The sequence below is a fragment of the Macrobrachium nipponense genome, chromosome 18 (assembly GCF_015104395.2).
Source record: "Macrobrachium nipponense isolate FS-2020 chromosome 18, ASM1510439v2, whole genome shotgun sequence".
Taxonomy (NCBI): domain Eukaryota; kingdom Metazoa; phylum Arthropoda; class Malacostraca; order Decapoda; family Palaemonidae; genus Macrobrachium; species Macrobrachium nipponense.
The window spans coordinates 82,213,014-82,240,491 of record NC_087211.1 but is presented as its reverse complement, the minus strand read 5'-3'; the positions used below and the strand labels follow the sequence as shown (position 1 = coordinate 82,240,491).

At 35.3% G+C, this 27,478-nt stretch overlaps 2 protein-coding genes across 4 annotated transcripts in view; one reads left to right on the top strand and one right to left on the bottom strand.

The window, feature by feature from the left end:
* The first annotated feature begins 27 nt into the window (after positions 1-27).
* On the top strand, positions 28-13,288 carry LOC135197281 (ceramide synthase-like). The gene is made up of 2 exons (XM_064224410.1): positions 28-166; positions 1,650-13,288. Exon 2 carries the CDS (start codon positions 2,654-2,656, stop codon positions 3,461-3,463), a length of 810 nt encoding a protein of 269 aa, XP_064080480.1. The 5' UTR covers positions 28-166; positions 1,650-2,653; the 3' UTR covers positions 3,464-13,288.
* A 2,583-nt stretch (positions 13,289-15,871) lies between these two features.
* The window catches only part of LOC135197276 (uncharacterized), a 134,182-nt gene continuing 122,575 nt past the window's right edge, over positions 15,872-27,478 (bottom strand). For 2 of the 3 annotated variants that reach the window (XM_064224395.1, XM_064224397.1), the window contains 8 exons: positions 25,651-26,471; positions 25,287-25,456; positions 24,776-24,929; positions 20,353-20,475; positions 19,968-20,187; positions 18,479-18,996; positions 18,080-18,337; positions 15,872-17,637 (listed from right to left, as the gene is read on the bottom strand). In XM_064224395.1, the coding sequence (XP_064080465.1) occupies positions 17,188-17,637; positions 18,080-18,337; positions 18,479-18,996; positions 19,968-20,187; positions 20,353-20,475; positions 24,776-24,929; positions 25,287-25,456; positions 25,651-26,471 (2,714 nt within the window). In that variant the 3' untranslated portion in view covers positions 15,872-17,187. The remainder of the gene's footprint in view (positions 17,638-18,079; positions 18,338-18,478; positions 18,997-19,967; positions 20,188-20,352; positions 20,476-24,775; positions 24,930-25,286; positions 25,457-25,650; positions 26,472-27,478) is intronic. The other variant, XM_064224396.1, reaches the window with a different exon arrangement.

The following is a 27,478-nucleotide window of genomic DNA, read 5'->3' as shown; positions in this document are numbered from 1 at the left end:
GATAAAGTCTCTCTCTCTTCTCCTCCGTCCTCCTCCACGTTACACAGAGTGGCGGACGGACGTTTGTTTGGCTTCAATTGATTCGAACTCGGGAAGTGAGACACCGAACACTCCCTCGCGAACCTACTCAATGACAGCTGACTTTCTTTCTGTCAGTGTTCGAAAGGTTGTGGCCTTGTTATTATTATTATTATTATTATTATTATTATTATTATTATTATTATTATTATTATTATTATATTCAACAGTTTCAGTGATTCCGTTGTGATTTTTTGTGAGTGGATTAATTTTCCTCGCGTTACAAACAGCTCAATTGCGATTGACTTTTCTCTCGTGTACCTTCTCAATGACGGTTGAGTTAATTCTTTTTTTCTGTCAGTGTTCGAAAGATGGCTTTTTAATTTTTTTTATTTAACAGTTTTAATGATTCTGTTGTGATTTTTTTTAGTGAGTGGATTTATTTTCTTCGCGTTACAAACAGCTCAAATGCGATTGATTGACTTTTCTCTCGCGAACCTCTCAATGACAGCTGACTTCTTAATTCTTTTTTTTTTCAGTCAGTGTTCGAAAGGTTGTGTTTTTTTTAACAGTTTTAGTGATTCTCTGTTGTGATTTTTATGTGAGTGGATTAATTTTCCTTGCGTTACAAATAGTTGCGATATACTTTTATAATCAGGTCACTCGCTAGCCTCCTCAATGACAGCTGACTTAATTCTTTCCTCTGTCAGTGTTCGAGAGGTTGTGGTTTTTTTTTCTATTTAACAGTTTTAGTGATTCGGTTGTGAATAATTTTGTGAGTAGATTCGTTTTCCTTGCGTTACAAGCAGATCAATTGCGACTGACTGTTTTCTTTCGCGAACCTTCTCGTAATGACAGATGTCGACTGCTGTCAAGTGTTCGAAAGGATATTTTGAAAAAAAAAAACTTTCAGTGATTTTGTTGTGATTTCTGTAAGTGGATTCATTTTTGGGATATGTTTTTATATCAATTTAAGTGTTTTGTGGGCCAGTTTCAGATGCTTTCAAGTCATTCCTCTGAGAATTTCCTTACTGTGATCATCGTAAATATTTTATTAACGAATTCATTTTTGTTACAACTTTTATGAAAATGATTTATGTGTGATGTGTGACTTTCATGAATATATATATATATATATATATATATATATATATATATATATATATATATATATATATATATATACTGACATGACATGATCTGCATTTATGAGAATGACAGCTTATAATTACTCAGCGTTTGAAAGAGTGTTGTAATTTTAATGTTTTTGTTTTGTGAATTTTTTTTTGTGAATGCATCACGTACGAATTCATTTTTGGCACGTGTTATATTTATATAAATATGGTAAATTTGTGACCGTCGTGTCATTCCGCTATGCGCCAGGAAGTTATAAGCGTGACAGAGATCTATAAACTTCGGTATTTTCCACATTATCGAAAGCAATGTGTTTAGTGCTATATCAGAAAATGACGTTTGCACTTGGCCAATCTTATGGCTAAATTGGCCCCCCCCCCCCCCCCCCGCTTTTTTTTTTTTTACAGGAATAGACATTAACGTCAGTGAAACAAATTCCTAGGTGTCGAATCTATTAAAAAGTTATTAATTTTTATTTATTCTGTCTTTATTTGTAGTGCGACAGGCATTCAGAACAGACTATTTGTGTGGTACTTGTGTGACACAAACGCATAAGTCAAAATTGAATTATTGGTGACGTGCGACAACTAGCGGTCTGCTGATGTGATATAGTTCCGAAATAATTCAGGACGTGATATTAATACCCTTTTGTATACACATAGATAACACGATCATTGAAAGAAAAGTGGAAATAAGTTTGTATGAGGTCCTCTTAATGAGGATTTGAAAGTCCTTTTATTAAGGACGAAAACGTCCCACAAATAGATAAAGTTCGAACACTGGTATCGATTAAATAACCGTAATGGTTCCACTTTATTCCATCGATGAAATTACCTCGAAAGCATGTTTTACCACCCGCCTATCGGAAAAATGCCTCAAAAGAGGCATCCGGCCATGAATGGAATGTGCAGGAATATTATAATCATTATTCCTGACGGGACTGTCCGAACGAAACTGTTCAACCATTCAACTCCCCCGACTTAAGCCCAGCTGTTCGAAGCGCTTCGGAGCTTCACGAACCAGGGAGAGAGAGAGGAGGAGGAGGCCGATCAGAGAAAATTGGCTCAAGGTGAACGATTCCAACCCCGTTCTCTTTTAATCCGGGCCGTTGATTGGGCGGATTTTTCGCGCTTTCATCACCCTTTGCCAATCAGCGAGTGTGATGAGAGTGGCACCATATCTTCACCACCGCGCAAACGACACAAACGAGCGCCGTTGTCCGGTGGGAGTGTTCAAAAGACCGTGGAACCCCGGCTCCTGAAAAAGTGGTTCCGAGGAGACCCGGAGTCTTTACCCAGAAGAAGAAGAAGAAGAGGAGGAAGACGAAGGACGACAACAATAACAACAACAACAACATAAAACACTCGTGAGATCCCAGGTCACTCATTAAAACAAAGTCCCAAGACCCGAGGTCACTTCTTCGTCGAAGAAGAAGAGGAACAACAACACTAAAACAACAACAACAACACGTAAGTGCCCCCCCAAGAAAACAAAAACAAAAATGATGGACATGGTGAAGACGCAGTTGGCCATCGGGGCTTACTCCTTCGTGGCCTGGATCGTCCTGTACCTGTTGATTTCGACCATACTGCGTATGTGGGCCAGGACGAGCCACCTCTCCGACTACCACCGGGCGCAGGTCGCAGAATCCTTCGTTTCGGGCGTGCAGGGCGTCGCCTGCGCCGTGGTGGGCGTCGCCACCGTGTCCGCCTGCAGGCACGATGTCATGGGGGCAAAGTATCCGCTGGCGCTCTACTACTCGTCTATCGGGACGGCCTATTTCATCTACGACCTGTGGGCCATGTACATGAGCCACTACCCCAAGCAGGCCCGCGGCGGCCCCGTCGCCTTCTTCTTGTCGTACCTCCACAAGAACGTCCTCATGATCCTCCACCACATAGCCATCATTTTTGTCCTCTTCCCCTCCCTCGTGTACTATTCCTCCATGGGTGACTTTTTCTGCGGGTGCTTCTTCTGCACGGAGCTCTCCACCCCGTTTGTCAACGCCCGCGTCATTCTCAGCCGTTTAGGCCTCAAGAACTCCAAACTCTATGTGGTCAATGGGCTCGTGATGCTGACGGTGTTCGCCATGTGTCGCGTCGCACTCTTCCCCTTAATGTACGCAGCCTACTTGAGCCAGCAGACGATCGCTCCGTCTCATATCCAGGCCCTTTTGTCTGTGCCCCTGAGGTGTCATTTGTCATGCCTTGTCGTCCTAGCACCGCAAATCTATTGGCTAAGCCTGATGGTCAAAGGCGCATTGGCAGTTTTAAGGAAAGATGCCTCAAGTCTAATAGACAAGGATGATTGATGATCCTTTAAGTTAGTTTTTGCAAGTGGTCCTTGAATATTCTTATTGTTTGTATTTATGAAAGTATAAAGTGGAACTAAGGCTTACCTATACTGTGTACTTTGTCTCAAAGAGTGGCGTATGCCTAGATTGAGTAAATAAGATCTGAAGACAAGAAACTGTATGTGGGGTAAGTTTAATGTACAGTCGGGTATTAATGTTGACATGTCCTTAAGCCTCATTGCAATTACCGAGGGATGCTTTATTAAAGAAAGAATTTATCAAAGACTAGATTTTCTGTAAGTTGTTTATAGTAGCCTAATGTAATTGTAAATAATGAGTTGTGATATATAGAAAGTCTACTTAAACAATTGTTTATTCAGTATGAAGATTTTTGTATTTAAGCACCAAAGTTTTATTTAAACAGAATTTGTTGTTGGCTGTCTTGTTAGATCTGTCAATTAATCTACTAAAAATCTGTTATATATGAATCTGTAGCTGTTAATATTTTGTATAGGCCCAGTTATGTTAGGATTTGTAAAGTTAGCTATGGTTATATTATTCCCTGTAAAGTCAATAATATAGAGTATTTTCATTCCAATCATTAACTAAAGTTTTTCAACCTTTATATTTTGAATATGTCAGCCATGTAAGTTAGTGCCAAATACGAAATTTATGGTGAAGAATTAACATAGTTGTAATATGATAAAAGACAAGGGATTATAATGTATATCAATATATTTAGCTTTCTTAAATACTTCAGGGAAAAAATAAAAGTCATGCCAGTTTAGTTCATCAGAGTGAACCATATATTTCATGTTCTAGTTCATAGCTATGTGTGGAAAAACCACCAAAGCTATTGGGTTATCACAAGTAATCAGCAGCTATGATTTAGAAACGCAGTGGACAGTATCAATTATTACTTTTTGCTGATGAGGATAATTTCTTCACAAATTTTTGACTGCAATGATTGAAAAAAATTGTATTGTCAAGCATGATTGTTTGGATCCTGTCACCTAATGGTACTAGTTTCTAGTGGAGTACAAACAAGAACCTTTTGTGTGAGAGTATTCCTCAGTGTAAACTTGAATCAGTGGTTTGAACTTGGTAACACGGTAGTTAAGTGGTGCCATCACCATGCACTTTTTCTTAAGCCACTGTTGAGTAGAGATATCTTGCTGCCTTCTACCAAACTTGAAATGCTCAAACTTATATGAGTTTGATTTTCTGCTAGATCTTGGATGTAACAAAATAAAAAAAAACTGAACAGCCGAAGTATGAAGAACATTAGCAAGTGTAGGGCTGTTTTACGTCCTTTGTATCTTTTGGATCCCCATCAATGTTGTTACGTCTGTTGAATCTTCCCTTGTGAGGAGTGTTTGAGTTATTCCTCTTCTCAGTTGAAAAAGTTTGGGAAGAAATGGAGGAAGGCTAAAAAGTGTTCTCTTGCGTCGTCAGGTGAGAATACTGTAGCATTCTGCATCCCACTTAGTCCGATACTGGATGAAAAGGTGCTTGTTGATGGCCAGTGAGCAAAGCTTTCCACCTACCACCAGTTAACCATCTGGTTACCAAGTTTCGATGACTGATCCATGTTTGTGCTAAGGGATACTCCTACATGGAATGTTATGTTTTGTATACCTAGGAAAAATACAAATTGCTTTAAAACTTTGTGATTTTTGGGCCATCTTCTAAGGGTAATTTTTCTGTGATAAAGTAACCTATAGATGGCACCAGTTTAATGGAACTGTAGCAGAGTCTTATGACTGATAGTATAATTATTCACAGTAAGATTGTATGTAAAATACGACACAGTTAATCTTAAATGTGGTATATTTTTGACACTTTGTAGTGTGTATGTAAAAAAAAATTGTAGAATTCTCTGTAAGCATTATTATTACACAGTAATTTAGGATAATTCAAAGTCAGTGATCTGACCCATGATCTCTTTAAAGTTAACTCGGGGATGGCAGATTAAAGTGCCACATTTTATAGGAAAAGGTTGAGTAAAAATGCTGAAATTGATGAAAAAAAAAGCATTGCTGTGATAAAGTTCTTTTTAGAATTGGAATATTGAAAACAAAACCATGCTGTTTCTCATATACTTATTGGAAGGCAACAATATTTTATCATTGTTGTATTAAAGTGATTAGCACTGCTACTTTTCCATTGTAATGTAATGAATGTTGGTCTCAAAGTAGAACATATGAAGTGTTTGGAGAAGCTTTTTGCATTTTTGTGTATTTTGTGTATTTTATTTTTGGAGAAGTGCTTATGTTAGAAAGTGTTGACAAAGTGTTCTCTGTGCAGTAACAAGTTCTGTGTAGATAGAGATGTGTTAGCTATTTATTTTATGTAGGTATATGTTGTATGTAGAGGTTTAGAGTGTTTTATATACATGCATTTTTTTGTATTTGTTCACAATGCAGTATGTATATGCCTGATTTATTTGTGGGTGTTACAGTCATGTACATACATTTTTCTCAATGCTCTAATATCATAATGTATAGCACTTAGAAGGGCAAGAAAGGATGTATATAATATATACGTATAGTATCTAAACATGGACCAAAATATCAGTCAAGGCTGGCAGTTACCCTTACTCTTGCTCCATGTACTATTGAGTTTCATTTGTTTTAGGTCAGTTTGGATAGAGCCTTTTCATTTTTTTCTTTTTTTTTTCAGACAAAACCCTTCATAGTACATTAGTAGCCAAGGTACAGTACAGTATATTGTATCAGCAGCTTTTACCAACATTTCTCTTGAGTTTACTTACTTATGAATTCCAGCATGGGCTGCTTAACCTTACTCGTCGTAGAGGGCATAATAGGAATGTTTCCATCTTGATCTTACTCCAGTCTCGCATCCTTTGAAATGATTTTTCCTGGATATTTTTCATCTTCCCACACAAGTTAATTGCTAGATCTCATTGATTAGAAAGTATACTTTTGTGATATGTGCTTTAAGGAATTCAGATTACTGTAAAGATTTGCTCTGAATGAACGTTGATTCAGTACTATAAGGATGTGAAATAGAAATTCATTCCGGAACATTTGAGACATGAAAAATAGTCATGTTAAAATATTACTTATAAATTTCATATGGTAAAGCTTAAACATCATAATTTAGTGTTTAAGAGTATTTATGTTGTATAGTGTTCATATGTACTTGATATATTTGATCCTGCTCAATATTTTTCTTACAGAAAATAGAATACATATGCTGTACATAAGAAGGTGAAGTTTGCATAGTAAGATTTACAGGAGGAAATTAGTAAATGTATTGTGTAGATAGTAATACGTAATTATTAACTGTACTGTTAATGAATGCGAGCATATCAGTACTGACATAAAGGGTAGTGTATGCCTTGCTCTTATTGCACTACATAATTTTTGGGCATTGCCCAGGAGATTAATTTCTAAAGCTATCCTTCAGTGTTACCTGCTGGCATGGCTGTTGCTCTTGTACACTTTGATTTATATATGGCTAGTAGGTTCATAGCATCTAAATTTATGGGCTGATCTTCAAAGACCAACTCCAACTTTTTATTAGTTTTGCCGAGGATGTCTTTAGTTTTTGCAATAACGTACATATGTTTTAACTGAGGTTTTTTTCTCCCTTTTCTACCATGCAGCTGCTCTGACACATCACCAATACTGGTTATGAGGAGAATTAATTTTGTATAGAATGCCCACTTAGAAATACAAAATAAATTTCAGTTTTCCTTAGAAGGAGACGAGTTGACTAGTGCGGCAGGTGAGATGGTAAGGGAGGTTGACCATAGGAGAGGTGTGCAGTTTGTGATTGGTCCACATCTATTTAGGCATTTCTTGCTAAAAGGAGATGTTGATGGTTATTTTGTCTCTTGGAAGATTTCCCACCCCCCCCCCTCTCAATAATGCTAAGTTGATAGGCTTTGAGATGAGATTTTTATTTTTTATTATCATTATTATACTTAGTTCGTCAGATATTAAGGGGGTGATTGGGAATACAATGGTATATAATAAGTTTTACAAGGAAAAATGCTCACAAATTTTTGGGCATGTTAAAATTGCCTTTAGTTTTTTTTAGTTTCTAGCAACATCTTGGAAGTTATGTTATGTAATTCTTGTCACACTATTTGGAAAAGGACTGAAATGAGGAAGTCACTTGTGCTGATAATTAAAAGAAAGTAAAGTTCAGAATTTGAGAGCCATGTTATATGTTCTTGGGAGGTTCATAGATGGCTTTTGAATGGAGCCATGTTTTGTTGCATAATTTTACTTAGTGGCTTCAGTGACCTTATCAATAACTTTGTGTATAAGTATTGTTTTATATTCTAAGATATCAATGCCCATTCTGTAAGTTGCCAGTTTTACACGTTGTGGAAAGACAAAGGCACTAGTCAAACATTCTGAGTCTTTGATATACCCTAGGAAGTACTATTATACATTAATGATGTTATATAGTATGTTGAATACATGACACTTATTACGTAAAATACATCCAGTGGCTTAAGTAAATGTTTCTTACCTACACAGGAGAACTGTTATTCAAAAACAAAATTTTATGTTATAGAAAAGCTAATGAATGCTTTGAGTGGCTTTACAAAATATAAAGGAAACTATTGATATTGGTTGCATAAGAGAATGTCACAAACTAGAATTTAACTGATAATTGAGCTTGGTTAGCTATGATGTGGCTGACTTCATTCAAGAAATATCTCCATGAGTTAAGTACAGAAATACCAGTAAAACTACTTAGTAAATGATGTAGGAATGGGGTGTGGTCAGCATGGTCAACTATTATGGTTAACATCTACAGATTTTAATGCTGTGTTAAACAGTACATAAGGGAAAATATTTCTTTTAGAATGAAGTTATATTTCCTAGGAGTTCTGTACTTTCTAGCTAGTGTATGTACTGTGAATGAAACAGATAAATTTGTTGAAGTTACTGTGTGATATAATGTACCTATGATGCTCATGATGGAATTGTGTACTTATGATGCAGTTATCAGTAGCATACTTTGACCTCTTATGTTCATTGAAATTTGTATTTCATTTGTCTAATTAAATAGTGTACCATATTTACCATGTCATGTAACATGAGATAAGCCTGTGCATTACCAGTACTATTATCGCCTAACAGCATTCTTGATCCAAATTATTACTAAAATTTAGTGTAAAACTATTCATTCCTTTACCAAATTTACAAATTACTTTATTCATATAACAGCAATTAGTACTAAGTTAGGCTTAATTACTATTTCATCTAGAGGTTTCTGACACTACTGATTATCACTTCTCTCTTTTGTTTTTGTGTATTGCTTTCTGCAAATTAATTTCTCCCAAATCCATATTTGACTGAATAAGTTAGGACTCCTTTTGGATGATGTCCAAACAGAGTTAATGCAAAAATGGAATGTAGGGTGATTATTTGGTTTTGTTAATTAGAAGCTCTTGAAAGGGTAAGGTTAATGTTTTCACTCATTGATACCCATGATTCTCTCCCAGGAAACCATTGTGGCAAGATGGAAATCGTACTGTGCATCCGAGGTTTTGTTCATGATCATTTTGAAGTGCCATTCAGTGTCTAATTACAAACCATAGATTTGTTAATGAATGACAGTTTTTGATGTATATATGCATAGTATATATGTATATTATCTTTGCTTCTAATAGGGAACTACACACAATCCTATTTTGTGCAGTGCGGGAAATGACCCGAGTTAGTCACTTTTCCTCTGAATTGTGAAATCCTCGTATACTAATGACTGGGGGTCTCTGTTTTAAACTTGTGAATCAACTGTTTTCTCCACTGATGATGTCTTATTGATATTGAGAAGCTAAGCCTTTCACCAGAATGAAGAGTACTGATCTAGAAACACGGAAATCTCCCAGGTAGTCTGGCGCTGTATTTTCTGCAAGCATAGCTTTGGCAGGTTTTATGCGGTACAAGTCCCTTTGTGATTTTCAATTAAGATTAGTGAGAATGAATTTATCTCTTTCTTTGTATATAAAGACATTCCATTGACTTTCAAGCTAGTTTTACATGTTTATTTGCTTTGATAAATCATAGTTTTATGCAGTTTATAATTGCTTGTATAGTTCACTATTACTCTCTAGTCCATGTCAGTATTTTAATTTACTTGTTTTGCAACCCTCTGTTCTTCCATCTCCATGTTTTAGAGTTATTATGCATCTCAACTTTTCTGTCAAGAAACGTATCTGTAATTTCCCGTGCAGTTAGGCCCCATTTTTTCACTTTGTCCTCCCATATTTTTCCCTTATGTTTGTCGAGTTATTCAAGATAACCTGTTCCCTTTACGTTTGCTCTTACACGAGAACCCAGCTGCCTTATATTGGTACCCTTGATAGACAGTATCCAGTAATTAGTAATACTTGCATACCTGCTGGTGGATGGCATGCATTTTTAGGTTGGTGTGTTCCTATGCATTGGTGGTTGTACTGCTGTGAATAAAAAATCCAGAGCTGGCATCACATTTGTTTGTTTTCATAAGATGCTGTTTCTTTTGTATTTTTGCAGGATGCATAGGAATTTGTGGATTTTAGACTTGTTCCTTATGGATTTTTGCTCATTTAGAATAAAATTTCTTGGAAGTGCTTTTCATTCCGTATTGTTATCTACATGTTCTTTTTTTCTTGATATAACTCCTGCTACGTATGTTAATCAGGACATGATGTTCAGCTACGCTGAGTGAATGTCATCTTGGACCCAAACTGAGTAGAATATTTGTGCAGTGCTCAGTTTCTCAGTTTCTGGAAGGAAGACTCTTTGTTAAGGTGTTTTTCTGAAGAATTTTGGAGTTAACTGAAGGAGAAGTTACCACAGTCATGAATCCACATCTGTGGTTCTAACCTTTCAAATTGGTTTATGAATCTGTTTCCCTTCTGGATCAAAAGTGTAGTATCTTCTGATTATTAACAAAATTAATAATTGCTCATATAATTTCTTAAATTAGAATGGTTACTTTGTATGTGTAGGAAGTTTTGGCTTCCTTGAATCATCATATGTTGGTACCATACTGTTCACGCATTACTAAGTGTCTTTATTTGACCTCAGAGTCATCTGATTCATAAGTGAGCTAGTAACCTCTCTTTTTGAGGCACTGGAGATTACAGAGTTGTAACTGACAAATTCTCGTTATCTGTCATTCTCAGAGAAGTTCATGGAAGGCAGGTCACGATCTTTTGTTCGCTTGATCATGAGCAAACTCCGTTGCCCTTATTGCAACTTGTCAGTGTCAAGTGACAGTGCTGTAATAGCTTGTTTCTGAATGTGTTATCTCCTGAATCTTTTGCAAAGTCATAAAGGGTAAAATGGGTACTTATTAAGGATGTGTAAATGTTCATTCATGATATATTCACTTTTATCTTTGTTATTCACATCGAGGGAACATTTCTTATAGCACCAGTTGACCAGTATTACTACCAGGAATGTTAAAAGGTATACTGTCCAACTCTTTGTCACTTTTCTTACTGATTGGCATCAGTCAACTTGAAGTTTCTTTCTGGGTTGGGTATCTGCTGTAGACATGAATCTTCAGTTGCAGAGATATGAATTATGTTGTATCGCATTGTCTTCATCAAGCGATTGAGTTGGATTAAGGGTTGTGTAAAACTATGGGTTTATGACTTAAAAATTAAGAGTTTGTTATTCATAATGTCAAACTTGTATTCTTTATTGAAATACTGCATTTTGAGATTGCTTTGCTTGCTTCACATGATGATAGAAAAAAATCCTTCCCCAGGTGTTTGTGTACACCATAAGTATATGAAAGTGCCTGGAAAGGATTCTTTTTCATCTATCAGAATGTAGTGTTTGTTATACAGTATGGGCATCACATACTTTGAGTGGTCATGTTACATTTTGAAAGTAGTATTACACGTATCTTTTGTTTTGATGATTAGTGATGTTATAATTACTAATACAGAAATAAAAGATTAATTTACATTGCAGCTTTCTGTTTTACAAATAAATGCATGTATATACATATACTATATATTAAGGCATATGTCATTTCAACCTATATATTCGCTGCAGCTGTTATTGTGTTATGATACATGTTATTCCATAGTCTAATTATATTTGCTGTACATCACACAAAATTGGGTACCATATCATGAAGTTTTGATTTCTCTCTGAAATAATTCAGTGGTTAGGTTAATCTACTTAATTACACTAATAACATTATGTTTTTCATTGTGATCGAGAACACTTACGTCAAAATAATATTCAAGGGTACCTTTTTCTCAGTTTTGTCACACCCCAGGCCAGTGCGCAGTGCTTGCTAGGTGGTGGTCAGGAAGATTTTCAAGTTAACATGAACCTTGACATTTTGTTATATTTGTGCTACTGATGATGAGGCAGACCACCTGCACCTATTGTCATTGTATATTTATAGTAGAATATCATGTATTTAAATGGTTAAGTTATTCTAATACACTTAGCGTCAGCACATTAACTTTTGATGTAACATGCTGTAAATGAAGAGCATGGTAGCTAGGGCTATTTTCAAATGATCGTGTATGAGGTAGTATTTATTTTCCTGTCAATAATAAATCTTTTGTGTGATTTTTTTTTTGGAGGTTTCAAATAAAGAAATGTGAAAGGCAGACGCAGTGTATGTACTGTAATAGAATATCAAGATATATTTGTTGGATAAAGGAATGTGGTGTGGAGCTCAGTTGCATCTTTTTACAGTCATTCTATGCATACTGATGATAGATTACTGTGTGAAGTAATGAGATGAATATTATCTTCAGTTGCTGACACTGACCATTTAAAAGTTATAGTAGTTGTTAACATACTAACCATACACTTAGTATTGCACTGATTTCTGGTGGAAGTTGAGCTGCTGTTTAGGAAGAACGCAATAGACTGTTGTAATCAAATTTGAGTCTCAAGGTATTTCATTATTGTATGTATGTTATTTATTCACAGTGATATTGGTAATACGTATTTGTTTATTCCCCTCACATATCAAGAAAATTTACATTGGCATGTTTTAAAAGACATTGATTTCAAATACTAGAGTCATGATTGAATTGTTGTGCCCATGGAAATCATATTTAATTTGAGTAAACATAGAATTTGCATCCAAGTCTTTTGTCAAAGTGTACAACTTCACTTATATGCTACAGTTTGTTTTATTGTAGCTTGCTGACACTAGATGTTTGGGTGTTTTTCCACTTTGTATAATTCTCCTTCACCATGCAGTGACTGAGACCTTTAGTAAGAAAGGGCATCGCCCTTTGTTGAAAGAATAGTAAGGACTTGTGAAGGCAGTCAGTTCCAGCAACTATGAAGTATTTTTGTTAATTTATGTTGGGAAAACATTAAAGAAGGGTGTAGCATTTTCCCAGAGGTTTTACGTCGCTAAGCAACAGCTATGTATACGTATCATGATGCTTACAAGTTTATGGTATTTTCCTTCTAAGTAATAAAATCAAAGGGTGTGAAGAAATTTTATATACGCAGATGCTATTGTACTGTATTTGTGACTCGCAAATATCGCAAATATATTCAATATTTGTATATTGTGTAAGACTTATGGGAAGGTATGAAAGTGCCTTGTGTCATTCTTCCAGTTGTATTTTTTTTCAAATCCGCTAGAAAAAGACCATTTCAACTTGAATTATGCTTCAGACTTCTCTGTACTATATTAGACAGTTGAAGCAGGCCTCATTCCCTTTTTCCCTAGAGAAAGGATGCTGTGGAGTAGACTCAGATATTTATAGAATTATAATGGAAGTGTTTGTTACCTATTTTGCTACAAGTTTTGCATAACCATATTCATGATGTGGCCAGAAGTCTAGTCTGTAATATTAAAAACTAAACTCAATTTCTGTTTCATTTATTCCATTCATTATGCTGTTGTCTGTGATGCATTTTTGGGATGGGTGACCAGTGTTGTCATGGTATGGGTTTATGTTAATGCACTAACATAATGTTGATGCGGCTATGTTACTTGTTTACCCTTATTAGGTATCGTTGAATGTCATACGTAGTGGGGGTTATGTTAGTATGGGATGTTTCCAGTGGCAGATTAGAAAGCCGAGCATGAATTAGGGTTGTTATGTTATGTAGTATGTACTAGCTTGGAATCTTGATTTGTAGCAGTAACCCATATGATGAATGCAGAACTTTTACAATAAAGCTTATCTATAGCGAGATTTCAACTTGCAACGAACACAGTTTATCAAGTATTGGAAACAAATCCTTGACAAAAATTTTGTTGGAATTTTTAATTTTTGTAACGAGACTTGCCCAGTAATTATACGAATAGCTATTAGTATGTGGAAACTAATAGCTATATAATTGCTGGGTAAGTATATACAAAACCTTATTCATTATAAAAATATCATATTTTCAATGTATCCCGTTATTAAATTTTAAATAGGGCCTAATATAATTAGATTTTAAAACCGATGCTGTAAAACCTAACACTTGAGATTAGAATAGATTGATTTTATTGAAATTTTTTTAATTGAAGATAAATGCAAGAACGTCTGGTTCACATTTACATAGTCCTGTAAGGTTTTTGCTTTTTGATACTGTGGAACTGTTAAATTATGTATACGTATTTCAACTTTTCATTTTATTTTTTATTTTTGGTGTTGATGCTCCTAAGTTGAGACACACACTAGTGCTGCTCTTCCCCGAACCTTTTGTGTTTTTGTTTTTAATTTTCACCAGCATTCATCTAGTTATTTTCTTCTTAGGAATGAGTCAAAGACTAGACTATCCTGCACTTGCTCAAGAGTGGGAAAAAATAGTCTTGGTAACGCGTAACATTTTTTGGCACCAAGCCCGAGACACTGCTGCTGTTTATTGTATAAATAGCTCTTAAGCGTAGTTCCATGATTCTGATGCCAAGGTTCATGAGGTATGTAGTACAGAGGTTTTAAGTTTGTTACGAGTGGTAAATAGCATTTTTTTAGGTGTTATGAGTGGGAAATAGCATTTTTTTGTAGCCCTTATAAATTAGGAGCCTCCTTCTTCAATGTGAGAAAGGCTGCAGTATTACTTGCACCATTACCTGAGATTTTTCCACAGTTTTTTTTATTTTTTACTTTTGGTTCAAAGTGTATTGAGACCACTGTGTACATTTTTAGGCTTAGAAGTTAGGACTGTAGTCAAATTATGGCATGGGAAGCAACATTGGAAGAAAGATCTCTTTGATAATAGGTACCTCAAAGGCTTTAATTAGGATACAAGAAGCTATTATATTCTGGGTAAAGTATGTACTAATTTGTTGGTCATTCAACCCATTTAGAGAACTGAAATTTGGCCAAAGCAGGTTCTTGCAGCGATGCAAACCCTTGTCCTTTATATGTATACCATTGGCAACAGATGGTTTGGTCCTTGAAGCATCCATGCACAAAAACATCTTTAACTAGCTTATTGTGTAGATATACTTGATGTGCTCTCGAACATGCTATTGCTGAAGCTGTTATCTATTGGTTATGATTGTGGCTGGTTTTGAATCATCTTTTTATAATTGCACTTGATCATTCTTGTGTAAGATTTGATTACAAATGAAGTTAGTAAGCAGATTTGGTATTGTGGCTGGAAAACAGATAGAGATGGTTTGTACATTAGATGAAAAGAGTTGGGGCGGAACATTTGGTCAGAAAAGCAGTAGATTTTTACGTAGCAGGATGAAGACCTTGAAGACCCAGGAATCATGAAGAAAGGAGACAGGAACACCAAGATCTGATGGGAGTTCATTTATAAAGTTCATAGGACGGAAGTTGAGAGAAATCAATTTATACATCTGAACCCCCTAAAGAGAAAGATATGTACCAATTTCCCTTACAAGGGGTTATGCATGAAATGAGTTTTTTCTTTTCTGTGTTGTACTGACTCTCTCTGAAATCTCATCAGGTTCAAGTCTTCATCTCTTTCCTTTTTTCTTGATTTCCTGGTATTCCTTTTATCCACATTTTCTGATCCATTGTTCCTCAGCTCTACTCAACTCATATGTCTAAGGTGTCAATCTTTCAGATATTGAAGTAATTTTTTTTTTTTAAGTTTTTGGATAAATCACTCTGCCAGTTTATTATTCTATTACTGTCTTCCCATCATACTGCATCCAAGAATCTTTACACTATGGTAAAACCTTATCAAAGTCTCAGCCATTTTCTTCAAGTGAAGCCCATTATTGATGGAATAATTTGGACTATTTGTACAAGTTATAGTAAATAAGTATCACTTAAGGATACATTTTCACAAGACTTACGATTTTGATTCGTAACCTCGTAACTGTTAAAGATGGCTTATATATATCCTTGCCTATCAGTGTGGAGATATAAGCTAGTATCTTCAACAGAAGGAAAGAATTATTCCAATTAGTTTTATAATAAATTCTCAAGTTCACAATGAACACAACACTGGATATCCCAAGGATATATAAACTAGGAAGTAATAAATTTCATATTTATTTGTTTGGCTGACAGAAGACAAACAGAAAATAAAAGAAAGATTTTTGGAAGCATTAAGAAAAGAAAAAAAATTAAAAGAAAATGAAAGGGGTAGATATGACCATCACAGCCACCTTATGCATACACAACAGCTCCCCCATTAGATAATTCTTCTGTCTTTTTTAATAAATGTACAAAAATTCATTTTATGTCCAAGACCTGTACAAAATAAGTACATACATCTACATACACATACAGCACTAACATTTACTCTCTTTGTACTGTACCTCACTGTAAAAGGAAAAATAGGATAAAACTATCTACACATCTTTGGGTCGCGAAACGTCTATTTCGCTAAAACTGGGCAAATTACAATGACGGTTGTGATCGTACAAACAAAAGTAACCTTTGACAACAGGTTAACAACCAATGTTACAGCCTTTACCAAAATTATACAAGGAAAAAAATAAATCAACACCAGCAGAGTTGAAAGGAATGAGGCAAATATAAAATTTACTCCTTACTGTACTCTACTTATCTCCTTTTATTAGAGATCTCTGGTAAGCTTGAAGTATAAAAACTAGAAGCTTCTGTTAATATCCTGACTGGACAACTGGACTTATAAAGGCCATATTAAAGCACCATGATTTATTTTGTCAATATGTACAAATATATGCATGTCAAGCTATCTCTTTGTGCAAATGCATGCATTTGTACTTGATATCAACATTTGGACAGCATTCATGCACTGTAGATTTACAGACTGGAAGGAACTTCTACCCATATTTGATTTCTGATAATTTAGAACTTCATACTTTTTCGAGAACCCTATGATGTAAGAAAATTAAAATTTTCCTGATCAAAAATGCACGTAAGAGCAATGGAAAACTTCAACCACAACAAAAGGAAACATAAAAGGGGAACTTCATACATTCTTCTTGCTGAGATAAGACCATACACACACTTGTTTCTTCTGTCACAGAAATTGTTCCTCCCTTCCTATTAAAACAGGTACTCAAATCTTCATGCATCCTTTTATCCATCTGAGAAGACATGAAGCTAAAATATCAACTCAAATCTGAAAAGCATTGTCATTAATTTTTTGCAGAAACTAGAACATATGTAAAAACAGAATCTCCGATACAGAAGGTGAACAGAAAATCACCTTCAGTGTTTTGTGTTTTTCAGTACATAAACTGTTAAAAATACTTCCTTGAGGAGGATAAAACTTTAAGGCCACTTCGATACTCTAAAACACTGAAAATAACTTCTCAAAAAGATTGGCCACTAAACAAAAAGTTCCATTACGTTTTCACTTCTACAAAAGACGAACGCCATGCACTCTAAACCTATAAAGACACGTGTACTGGAGATTACCATGGTTGCTATTGATTTTCAGCTCTATTAGTGGAAAATACTCACTGACTTCAGTCTCTACTGGGAAATACTGCAATGGTTCACCATTTTCTAAATACTCATAAGTTCCAAGGAAAACCCCCTCATCCTTTTCAGAAAACAAGCCCCAAACTTCAAATCCACGGGGTGCAGAGTCAATAGCCCCGTTTGGGGAGAGGGATTTTGGAATGTGTTCCAAAGTGAAACCTGTTGGTTTTACATTTCCAGCAAGCTGAATTACAATGTACCCTTGTGATCCTTTGAATGCCCAGCACTGGCCAGGCATTGTTTCTGGCTGAATGACAGTACGAGGGTTATTTGTAGAATAGCGATAGAATGGGAATCCCAGTAGCCATAATTCTGCTTGGTGTACCTGCAGGAACAAATATGACCATGCATTAAAGCTACACAGGCTTTATAAAAAGGATACTTTATAATGTGAAAGAATTTTATTCTAAAATTTATTTGAAAATTATTATTTCAATAAAGAAAAATCTGCAGTGATTATTTTTAATGTAGGAACTGAACATTCAACTGTAAGTGTAAAAGCCCACATATTGCAAGACTTATTGTATAATTTTTTAATGTCATGTGACCTAAAATTTCCTTAGTGTTGTAATAAATGTTAAGTCTGAGTTTCCCAAAGCAATTTCAACATATGAGCAAAATACACTACCACATTGACATCAATCTCCCAAAAGTTTTTGAAGGAACTGATCACCCTTGCCGATATGTAAGTACAAATTGCAAAATTTCCTGTTCCAAACTTTACTGAGTAATCTTACATTAAGACTACAACTTTCTGGGTTCCTTACCTGGTAACTCTCTGTGCATCTTGTTGAGACTATATATCCTCCAGCACTTTCTAATGCATGATCAACCATGCCAGTTTTGTCAGCGTCATATTTTCTTAAGGCATCTTGAACTATCTTCAGAACCTGTGTTTCATTTAATCCACCCGAGAAATGCATCCCAGGTACAAACATAGTAGTATCACCTCCATCATGCGATATATTAACTGATGCAGAACCAGTAACGCCAACAATCTCATTTTTACCACTGCCCTGTTTCACCTGGTAAAAGAAATAAACTATGTATCAGAACAACAAACACAGAACACTGAATATATAGCCACATGATCACAATTGCTATTATAATGATTAAATGATATGTGATTAATACATAGATAATATATCACTTAAATCAAGTCTTACCTCCGTAGCCTCATCACCTGCTTGACTTTCACTTACGTGTACCATGGCCTCTGTAACAGCAGCCGTAACTGCGCCCGGTAATGTTGCTGCTACAATCGCTGGTACTGATGACGAGACTTCTTCAGATACCATACTTGGTAAAATATCCTTCACAGCTTCAGGTACTGATTTTTCTATTTCAACAAGTACTGCCTTCTTGACAGCAACATCTACAGCATTACTAACTGCAGTTTCAACAGCAGCACCAACTTGTTCTAGAACAGCGGAGTTTACATTTTCTTTAAGGCTACCTTTCAATTGTTCATTATTTGCTTCTACTTCTTGGGCAAGGTCTTCCGTCACTTTCGCTCTCAGAATCTCAGCAGCTGCCTGCACTTGTGAACTGACTTCACCTTGGATTGCCTGCTGGGTTTCCACAGAGAACTGCTGTTGCTGTTTACTCATTTCCTCTTGCAGTTTCAACAAGACAGTTCCCATAACCATTTGTGTTGTCTGGCTAATCGTTGCTTGGGTGGCATCTGAAGACACAAAATTATTTTTTGAAATGTAATAGACCCTATTTTTTCTTCTTACAATGCTTGTATTTAAGCTTAGTTTTTAAAGCAGAATTAAATTGTTATACACATAATAGTTTTATTTCAAGTGTGCGTAAACCTTAGCACAGTCAACTCCCAAGTAAAACAAGTTATGTAAACAATCACACTTCCAAGCATCCATCTGACTGGCATACACAAGTAATCTGGATGTAACTGATGTTTTAATAAGTTTGATATCCTACCTATATATATATGTTCTCCTACTGGTTGTTAGTTATATTCAGTTTATTCTACAAAGCAGAAGATTTCCTTCAAATGTAATAATCACAATATTTCAGTTCTTATTCTTAGATATTTAGATTGCCAGTTAACGTTACTACCTCAATGTGGAGGTCAATTTATATGGCAATTATTCTTGGTGTTATTCTAGACTAGCCAATTTTTTTCGTCGGGTTGAAAGCAACAGCTAGGTCAAGGTTATTCTTTGACACCTCAGTATTAAGAGACCAATGGAAAGGGACAAGAAGTTGGAGGGTAGAAACAAATACAGTCGATGGCCAAATGAAGGCTACAGTAAATCTTCTGTAGCATCTACACTATAAATTCTGAGCAAGTCTTTCGACTCATTGAATTTTATCCATTATCTTTGGTCTCTTCCTACCTAGCTGTCAAATTTGCTCGACCCCACCATTTTGCTGTCCATCCTCTCTAATTTTTTTGTGCAACCGAGTCATTTTCTCCCATATTTACCTTTATCCAAAGCTTTATCTTCTGTTGTTTAGAAAAGAAATTTTTAAATTTTAGTCTTGTTCTCAATAGGTACACTTTTGATCCTTATTAGACAGTTTTTAACTGTAAGTAATTGTTTCCCTTTGAAAGTTTACTTACCTCATTCTTATAATACCATAAATATATTTACCCTTTATATAATGCTAATCACTATCCAGACTCACCATCATCTGGCTTGAGTTGCATGGCAGACATCAACTCATTAAGCTTGACATTAAGTTCATCTTTGGCAACAAAGTAATTCTTCATCCAGGCACCAATATCCTGTTTTCCTGTGTCACTTGTTCCATTCAAAGTTAGACCAAATATATCCGCCAACATAGCTGGTATTTTCTTATCGTCACAACATGTCTTTACTTCCGCAGCCAGATTTGTGTGATCCATCTGTTCGAAGACATGGTTGAAATGTCAAATAAAAATTGAGATAGGTGATGAATCTCCATAAATCATTATCCTATTTCAAGCTTTCTCTCCAGAGTAATTTCTTGAACAAAATTAGGATGCTTCTCAACCATAACACTGAACCGAAACTACACTGGTATACTCTACCTCTAATTTGTTAATTTGTTGTAAAAGTTGTTTGATCTGTTCTTCAATGTCATGGTGGTCCTCAATTGACTTTGCATCGACTGCCTCCAATTTTCCTTCAATGTTGTACAGGCGCTGCCCTAACTGAAAAATAAATTAGAAACAATGAGTAACTTTAATATAAAAAATAGGTGTTTAGTATTAAAATTGACTTCTAATATAAGCAAAACCAAGCTTACGACCACCAGAAGGGAAGGAAGTAAATGATAAAAAGGTTAAGTCGGGAAAGCGGCCACATGGATGCTCCTGGAAAAATGTAGGAATGAATGTAGTATATGAGCTATGTATTATGTATCTAAGGCTGGCCAACGCGGAATCAGAGGAATATATTTTTGGTGATATTAATTCATTTCTCGATATAATGTGGTTTGGATCCCATAAGCAGCTGTAGGTCCCGTTGCTAGGTAACCAATTGGTTCCTAGCCACGTAAAAATATCTAATCCTTCGGGCCAGCCCCAGGAGAGCTGTTAATCAGCTCAGTGGTCTGGTTAAACGTAGATAGACTTAACGTATTACGTATATGTAAAAGATGGTATCACTGGATACTCTCATTATGTGTAAACAGGTAAGGACTTTTTGTTGGCCAAAATAAGAATAGCTAATGGAGAACATTTAATTAGTTATAAAAATATCTTCACCTGACCAAGCAAAATACTTTTCATCTAGCCTCAGGGCTTGTTCTTATTGAAAGAATAAAATTAAGTATATATTAACCCTTAACCTCTTCATTACCGAAAGTTTGTTTGGAGGTAGGCGGGTACCACCATTCAAGTCTACTACACCGCCCCGGGTGCATAAAGGTGGTACGAAGAGTACCACCAAAACTCCTCTTTTCAGATAGGGACTTCCAATCATTCTGTAATTTCGGTTTGAAGAGTTTGGAGCAAAATAAACAGTATGACACGATGCCAGACGTATGATGAACCCAAAAAAATATTATTACTGCTTATAGTAGTGTGTAGGTGACTGATGAACTGCGTCTCAACAAAAAATCACAAAACCAGACAAGCGTAAACATGTAATAACTTCTACCCAAGTATAAAACCCGTTGCATCATCATTTACTGTATTTATTTATTTATTAACTTATTACATTTTACAAATAAAAGATATGAACACCAGATAAATGAAGGTAAAAATAAAGCCTTATAGTAACTTTATATATAAAAAACCAAACCAGAGAAAAAGCGAAAAAGCGATTTTTTTCTGAGGACAAGAAACTTCAAAAATTAGTTTAGATACTCCTAAAGTTGTTTTCTGTGATGAAACTAATCTTAGAAAATGTAGAAAATGACATCTTCCAATTTTTGAGAGATATACTACTATAAAATTTGCAATTTCTTAGTTGTTGCTCTTTTTTTTTATTATGTGCTTATTTACTATCCTATTTTGATAATACTTTATGTGCATGTTCCAGGTGGATATACCAACATTCTGTAAGACCGAATTTCTATTCAAGACTGTAGTTTTCTCACCGACCACCAGTGTCCCTTGTACAAGGGACACTAAGTTTCACATTTTTTTTCATAAAATCATTTATTTTCCCTGTAGGATTATAAAACTCACAGAGAATATGCGTTATTATAATGCTAATAATACCTGATAATTTCATTAGCCTGTCTTGATTAGTGTATTTTTGGCAAATATTTTTACGATTGGCACCCCTCCAAACTGGAGCCTACACTTCACTACCGAGAGATTTGGTTCGGCAGCGAACGCAATGTTTACATTCTGCTCACCCACCCGGTAAAGAAGGGGTTAAACGCCTATTGGATGTATTATACATCGACTAAAATTGTCTGTCGGGTGCTAATTGGACGTACGGTACACCATCGACTACAAAAATTTTGTTAAATATTTGCAGAAAAATAGTTATAGACCTACTAGTTTGTGAAAAATTTGAAATCATGCGCCTTGAGGGATGCTGGGAGTTCACAGATCAAGCTGTTGTTTTGTTTACAAGCGTTACCCAGGCGCACATGCACGAATTTCTTTCTTCTCGCACTAAAAAGCATCAGCGACACATCTCAGAAATTCTTTCGTCACTGTCGTAATTTTTGCACTGTTTTATATTAGCCGTTACATAGAGTCTTATATATGAAAATGTGCGCAATTTCATGTAGAATACAACAAAAACAACCCATGGCTGTAGCTTTTATCAGTTTTGAAATATTATCATATAAATCATGATGTGCCAAAATTTCAACCTTCAGTCAATTTGAACCGACCGAAATGGTAGAAAAACGCAATTGTAAGCCAAAACTCTTACATTCTAGTAATATTCAATCATTTACCTTCATTTGCAACAAATTGGAAGTCTCTAGCACAATATTTCAATTTATGGTGAATTTATGAAAAACACTTTTTCCTTACATCCGCACGAGGTAACTGCCAAAAATCTCAGATATTCTTTCGTCAGTTTGTCGTAATGTTTGCGCCGTTTCATATTAGCCATTACATAAAGCTTTATATATGTAAATGTGCGCAATTTCATGTAGAATACAGCAAAAAATAACTCATGGTTGTATTTTATATTTTCATATAAATCACGATAAGTGCCAAAATTTCAACCATCGGTCAAATTTGACTCGACCGAAATGGTCGAAAAACGCAATTGTAAGCTAAACCTCTAACATTCTAGTAATATTCAATCATTTACCTTCATTTTGAAACAAATTGGAAGTCTCTAGCACAATATTTCGATTTATGGTGAAATTTTGAAAAAAGCTTTTTCCTTACGTCGGCACGCGGTAGCTCTGCCGAAAATCTCAGAAATTCTTTTGTCACTTTGTCGTAATTTTTGCACCGTTTTATATTAGCCAGTACATAAAGTTTTATATATGAAAATGTGCGCAATTTCATGTAAAATACAACAAAAAAACAACCCATGGTTTTAGCTTTTATCAGTTATGAAATATTTTCATATAAATCACAATGTGTCAAAATTTCAACCTTGGATCAACTTTGACTCAACCGAAATAGTAGAAAAACAAAATTATAAGCTAAAACTCTTACATTCTAGTAATATTCAATCATTTACCTTTATTTTGTAACAAATTGGAAGTCTCTAGCACAATATTTTGATTTATGGTGAATTTTTGAAAAACACTTTCCTTACGTCCGTGCGGTAACTGCCGAAAATCTCAGGAATTCTTTCGTCAGTTTGTCGTAATGTTTGCACCATTTTATATTAGCCGTTACATAAAGTTTCATATATGAAAATGTGCGCAATTTCATGTAGAATAACTCATGGTTGTAGCTTTTATCAGTTTTGAAATATTTTCATATAAATCAAGATAAATAGAAAAAATTCGACCTTCAGTCAACTTTAACTCTACCGAAATGGTCGAAAACTGCAATTGTAAGCTAAAACACTTAACAGTCTAGTAATATTCAATCAATTACCTTTTGCAACAAAAGGGAAGTCTCTAGCACAATATTTCGATTTGTGGTGAAGTTTTGAAACTATTTTACATCCGCGTGTTACGAATTCATGCATCATTTTGAGATATTTTCTCTGTTGCTTTGATAGTTTTACAATTTGTTATATACCAAAATCATCGCAATACAAAGAAAAAAATAAGCTCATTAGCTTTAACCGTTTTGTTCACAGCGCGATTTGTATACAATTATATAGGAAATTTTTTTTCACACTGTTATATATTCCAATATTTATATATGATATTTTTTTTTCATTTCTCATGGTTGCATACTAAACTTCAGGTACAAAAAAAAAAAAAAGGATCCAAAAATGAACTCTTAATCTTAAAAACTAAGCGTGCTGTGAATTTTTGAAAAAAAAAAAATTTTCCGCTTCGGCGCAACTCCCGAACGCCGCCGGTATATGAGAGACACTTTGGTAAATAGCAGCTCAGCGTTTAAGGGTTAAAGAGGTATGTATCAACCTCATATGAACTTTATCACTGGGCAGACTGAAACTGTTAAGAATGGCAAAGCATCTTTAATGGACTTCTGTGTAATCCAATAATAGTGTATGGAGGAAACCACAAGGTCTCTAATATTTGTGTAGTCACACCAAAATAACAAGGTAAAGAACTCTAAAGTACAGGACCTACTCTGTACCTCATGCCAGTACAAAAAATATAAACAAATTGTAATGAAGCACTTGAAAACTAACATAACAATTATAATACCCAAGTGAGTAAAGGGAGGATAATTGTTTGGCAAACACCTAAAATTAAAGATACTTTGTCTAATCATTTCCATACTCCATACAACATACAAACCTTTTCAATGTTTCATTAGATCCAGAAGGTATTTGCAATAACAACTTCACTCAATGTTGAGATATGAAGGTTACACACACTGGAGAAGTATTTTAATATAAAGGAAAGCATTTAAACATATTTGAAAATGTACAAACCTCTCCGAGTTCATTAATAAGATTTGCCTTCTCATCATGCAGTTGTAAAATCTTCTTGTGGTGTTCTGCTGCAGCAGCAGCATTAACATGAACCTCAGTCTTCAATGCTGAAATGTCTGCTTTTACAACACCCAATTCACTTTCAACTACCGATCTGAAAATGGAAGTTATATAAATATGTTATTGTGGAATTCAAGACTACAAGATTTGTCATCAACTACGCTACAATCTTTCTCTATAAATAGATATAATAGGAATCTGTGGGATATGGCAACTCCTGCGCATATGAGGTGATAGCTGGTCAGAGACCGCGCACTGCCACGAGAAAAACTTTTACTGCCATTTTGAAATATGCTGTACATACAAGCAATCTCGAAGGTTACTTTCATGTGCATTGAAAGGTTTCCTTCTTACAGTGACTTCTTATTAACCTTCCATCTAGGATAAAAAATCAAAGCCAACTTTCACATTATGAAAAAGTTTCATCGATAAAATGAGCAACAACACTTACTTTGCAGCAGCATAAACTTCCTCAACTGTAACTCTTCCTTCAGAGTTTTCAGCAACAGCTGCAGCGATAATGTTTTTAAGTTTCTCACTCTCCAAAACTTGCTGGACAATTTCTTCAATTTTGGGGTACGATACATTTGCCACATTGGCACTGGACTGTATTACTATATTCTGTGGAAAATATACAAAAATGCTCACTGAAAACTTTTTAATTTGTTCTTTGCTGCAAATTCAGCATCAAACTTACACTCTCTAGAAATACTGCACTTATTTTCATGTTAAAAACTGTAAATCAAAAAATACAAATGCAAAAACTGTTTTCTAACAAATCACATCAAGTTTACAAAGTACTGAAGGCCACCCACCTTTTCCGTACTGGCGTAGAGGGCAGACGTATTGGGTGCTAGTGCTGATACAAATGTTGCCGCAGTCCAGAGAATGCTGGCCAAAGCTAGCCAAACGAATTTCAAAACTGACCAAATTCCTGACAGACCATACACGATAGCTGCCCACAAAGACGACAAGCCAATCGCAACATAGGATGCTAAAGCTGTAAAAAGGTCCCCTAACCCTAAAACAAGCCACATCCATGCATTCCAGAGCAGAGTTCCAGAGGACTGAGTTCCTGCCACAACAGTTACATAGGCCTCATTTAGACGCTCAGCAGGTGACAGGTTAGCAACCCAAGCTACAATGCTGAAAGTATTATTTTCTATGCTTGTTTCATTGCGTGAAGGGTCTTTGGAGAAAATGAAGGGAATGAAGCCATACAAATAGGTGGCAGATGATGACAGGAAGCTATAAATACCTAGAACTACATTACTTACTAATTCCCATAAAAGAATAGGCAACTTCAGCAAATAAGTGAAAGCAACAACTATCCAAGACCAAAGCCAAGAAAACAGAGATAAGGTGTTTGTGCCAAGCCACAGGAATCCAGCCACAACCGACTCAAAGCCATTTGTAACTCCTGTTTGACAAAGAGAAATCAGACCCATTGTATTTGTTGTTATAGATGACCCAAGGTAAGCAAAGAAGGAGGAAATCCCTGAAACAACTGACATAGTGAGATCTCGGACAAGAGCAAAGAAGAGAAAGAGGAAAGATGATGATGGTCCATCATTCTCTGTTGTTTGGTCAGAAGCACCAGCTGTCTTTCCATGAGACTGCAACAGCCACCAGTAAGCTGTTAGTAAAGAAAATTAAAATGACATTAGCTTCTTTTCATTCTTCTGATAACATGAACTAAGGTGACAAGGTTCCGAACAAGTGCAAACAAGAGTTTTTGGGGTAAATACAAAAAATGTCCCGTCTATCTCGGTAATCAAATAGGAAGTGCACTAGGTCTTTCAACTGGTCAGTATTACACCATCATAACATTAAGAATAAACAAAAAAAAAAAAAGCCAAGTTTTGAGGTTATTATTTCCTTTGGTGACAGCACAATATTATCATGTTATCAGGTGAATGTCAATAAGCAACTTAAAGGGTAAAAATCCAGTTCAGAAGAGTAAGAGATCATAAAAAGAATTTCTAGAGCCCTTACAAATTTTAACATAATGGTCATACTTAGACATTACTTTGTGTGCTACAAGCTTCAGTATGGCATACCATGCAATTTATATATATAAAAATATATACATAAACACATACCGTATACGTGCATGCATTTTTACTTGTTAATAGATTGCTGGTGCCTCTATATTTTGTCATTATAATTAGGTTACTCTTAATATATAATTAATGTCATAATATTATTTGTCATTACTGTTTTTAAGTGAATGTTAATCTGATGGAATAGTGGTGAAAAGATTCACAGCTGGAGAATCTCGCTTACTTTTAACTTGTTAATTTACCAGTGCCTACAATATGATTAGGAAAGGCAGTGTCTGTCAACAATTCAACGAAGTCTCATCAGAACTACCTGATTACAGTACTGTACGTACTTATACAAGCAACATCTTAAATCAAGATGCTAAGAAGTACATGATAATGCAACGCTTCTCAAATGCCTGAACGGTGCAACACTACAATATAACTGTATACCGAGCCAGAGAGAAATATAATACAGAAGAAAAGCGAGAAGGTAAGCACTTCTACTAAAGGTCTCAGTGACCCCAATCAATGTAACTCATGTGCCACTTGTCTATTTGAGAGAGAAGAGGAGCAACTTCAAAAACACAACTCTCAGATG

Excerpts from the sequence above, each read along its gene's own strand:
- LOC135197281 (XM_064224410.1), top strand. The coding sequence starts at position 2,654 with ATGATGGACATGGTGAAGACGCAGTTGGCCATCGGGGCTTACTCCTTC.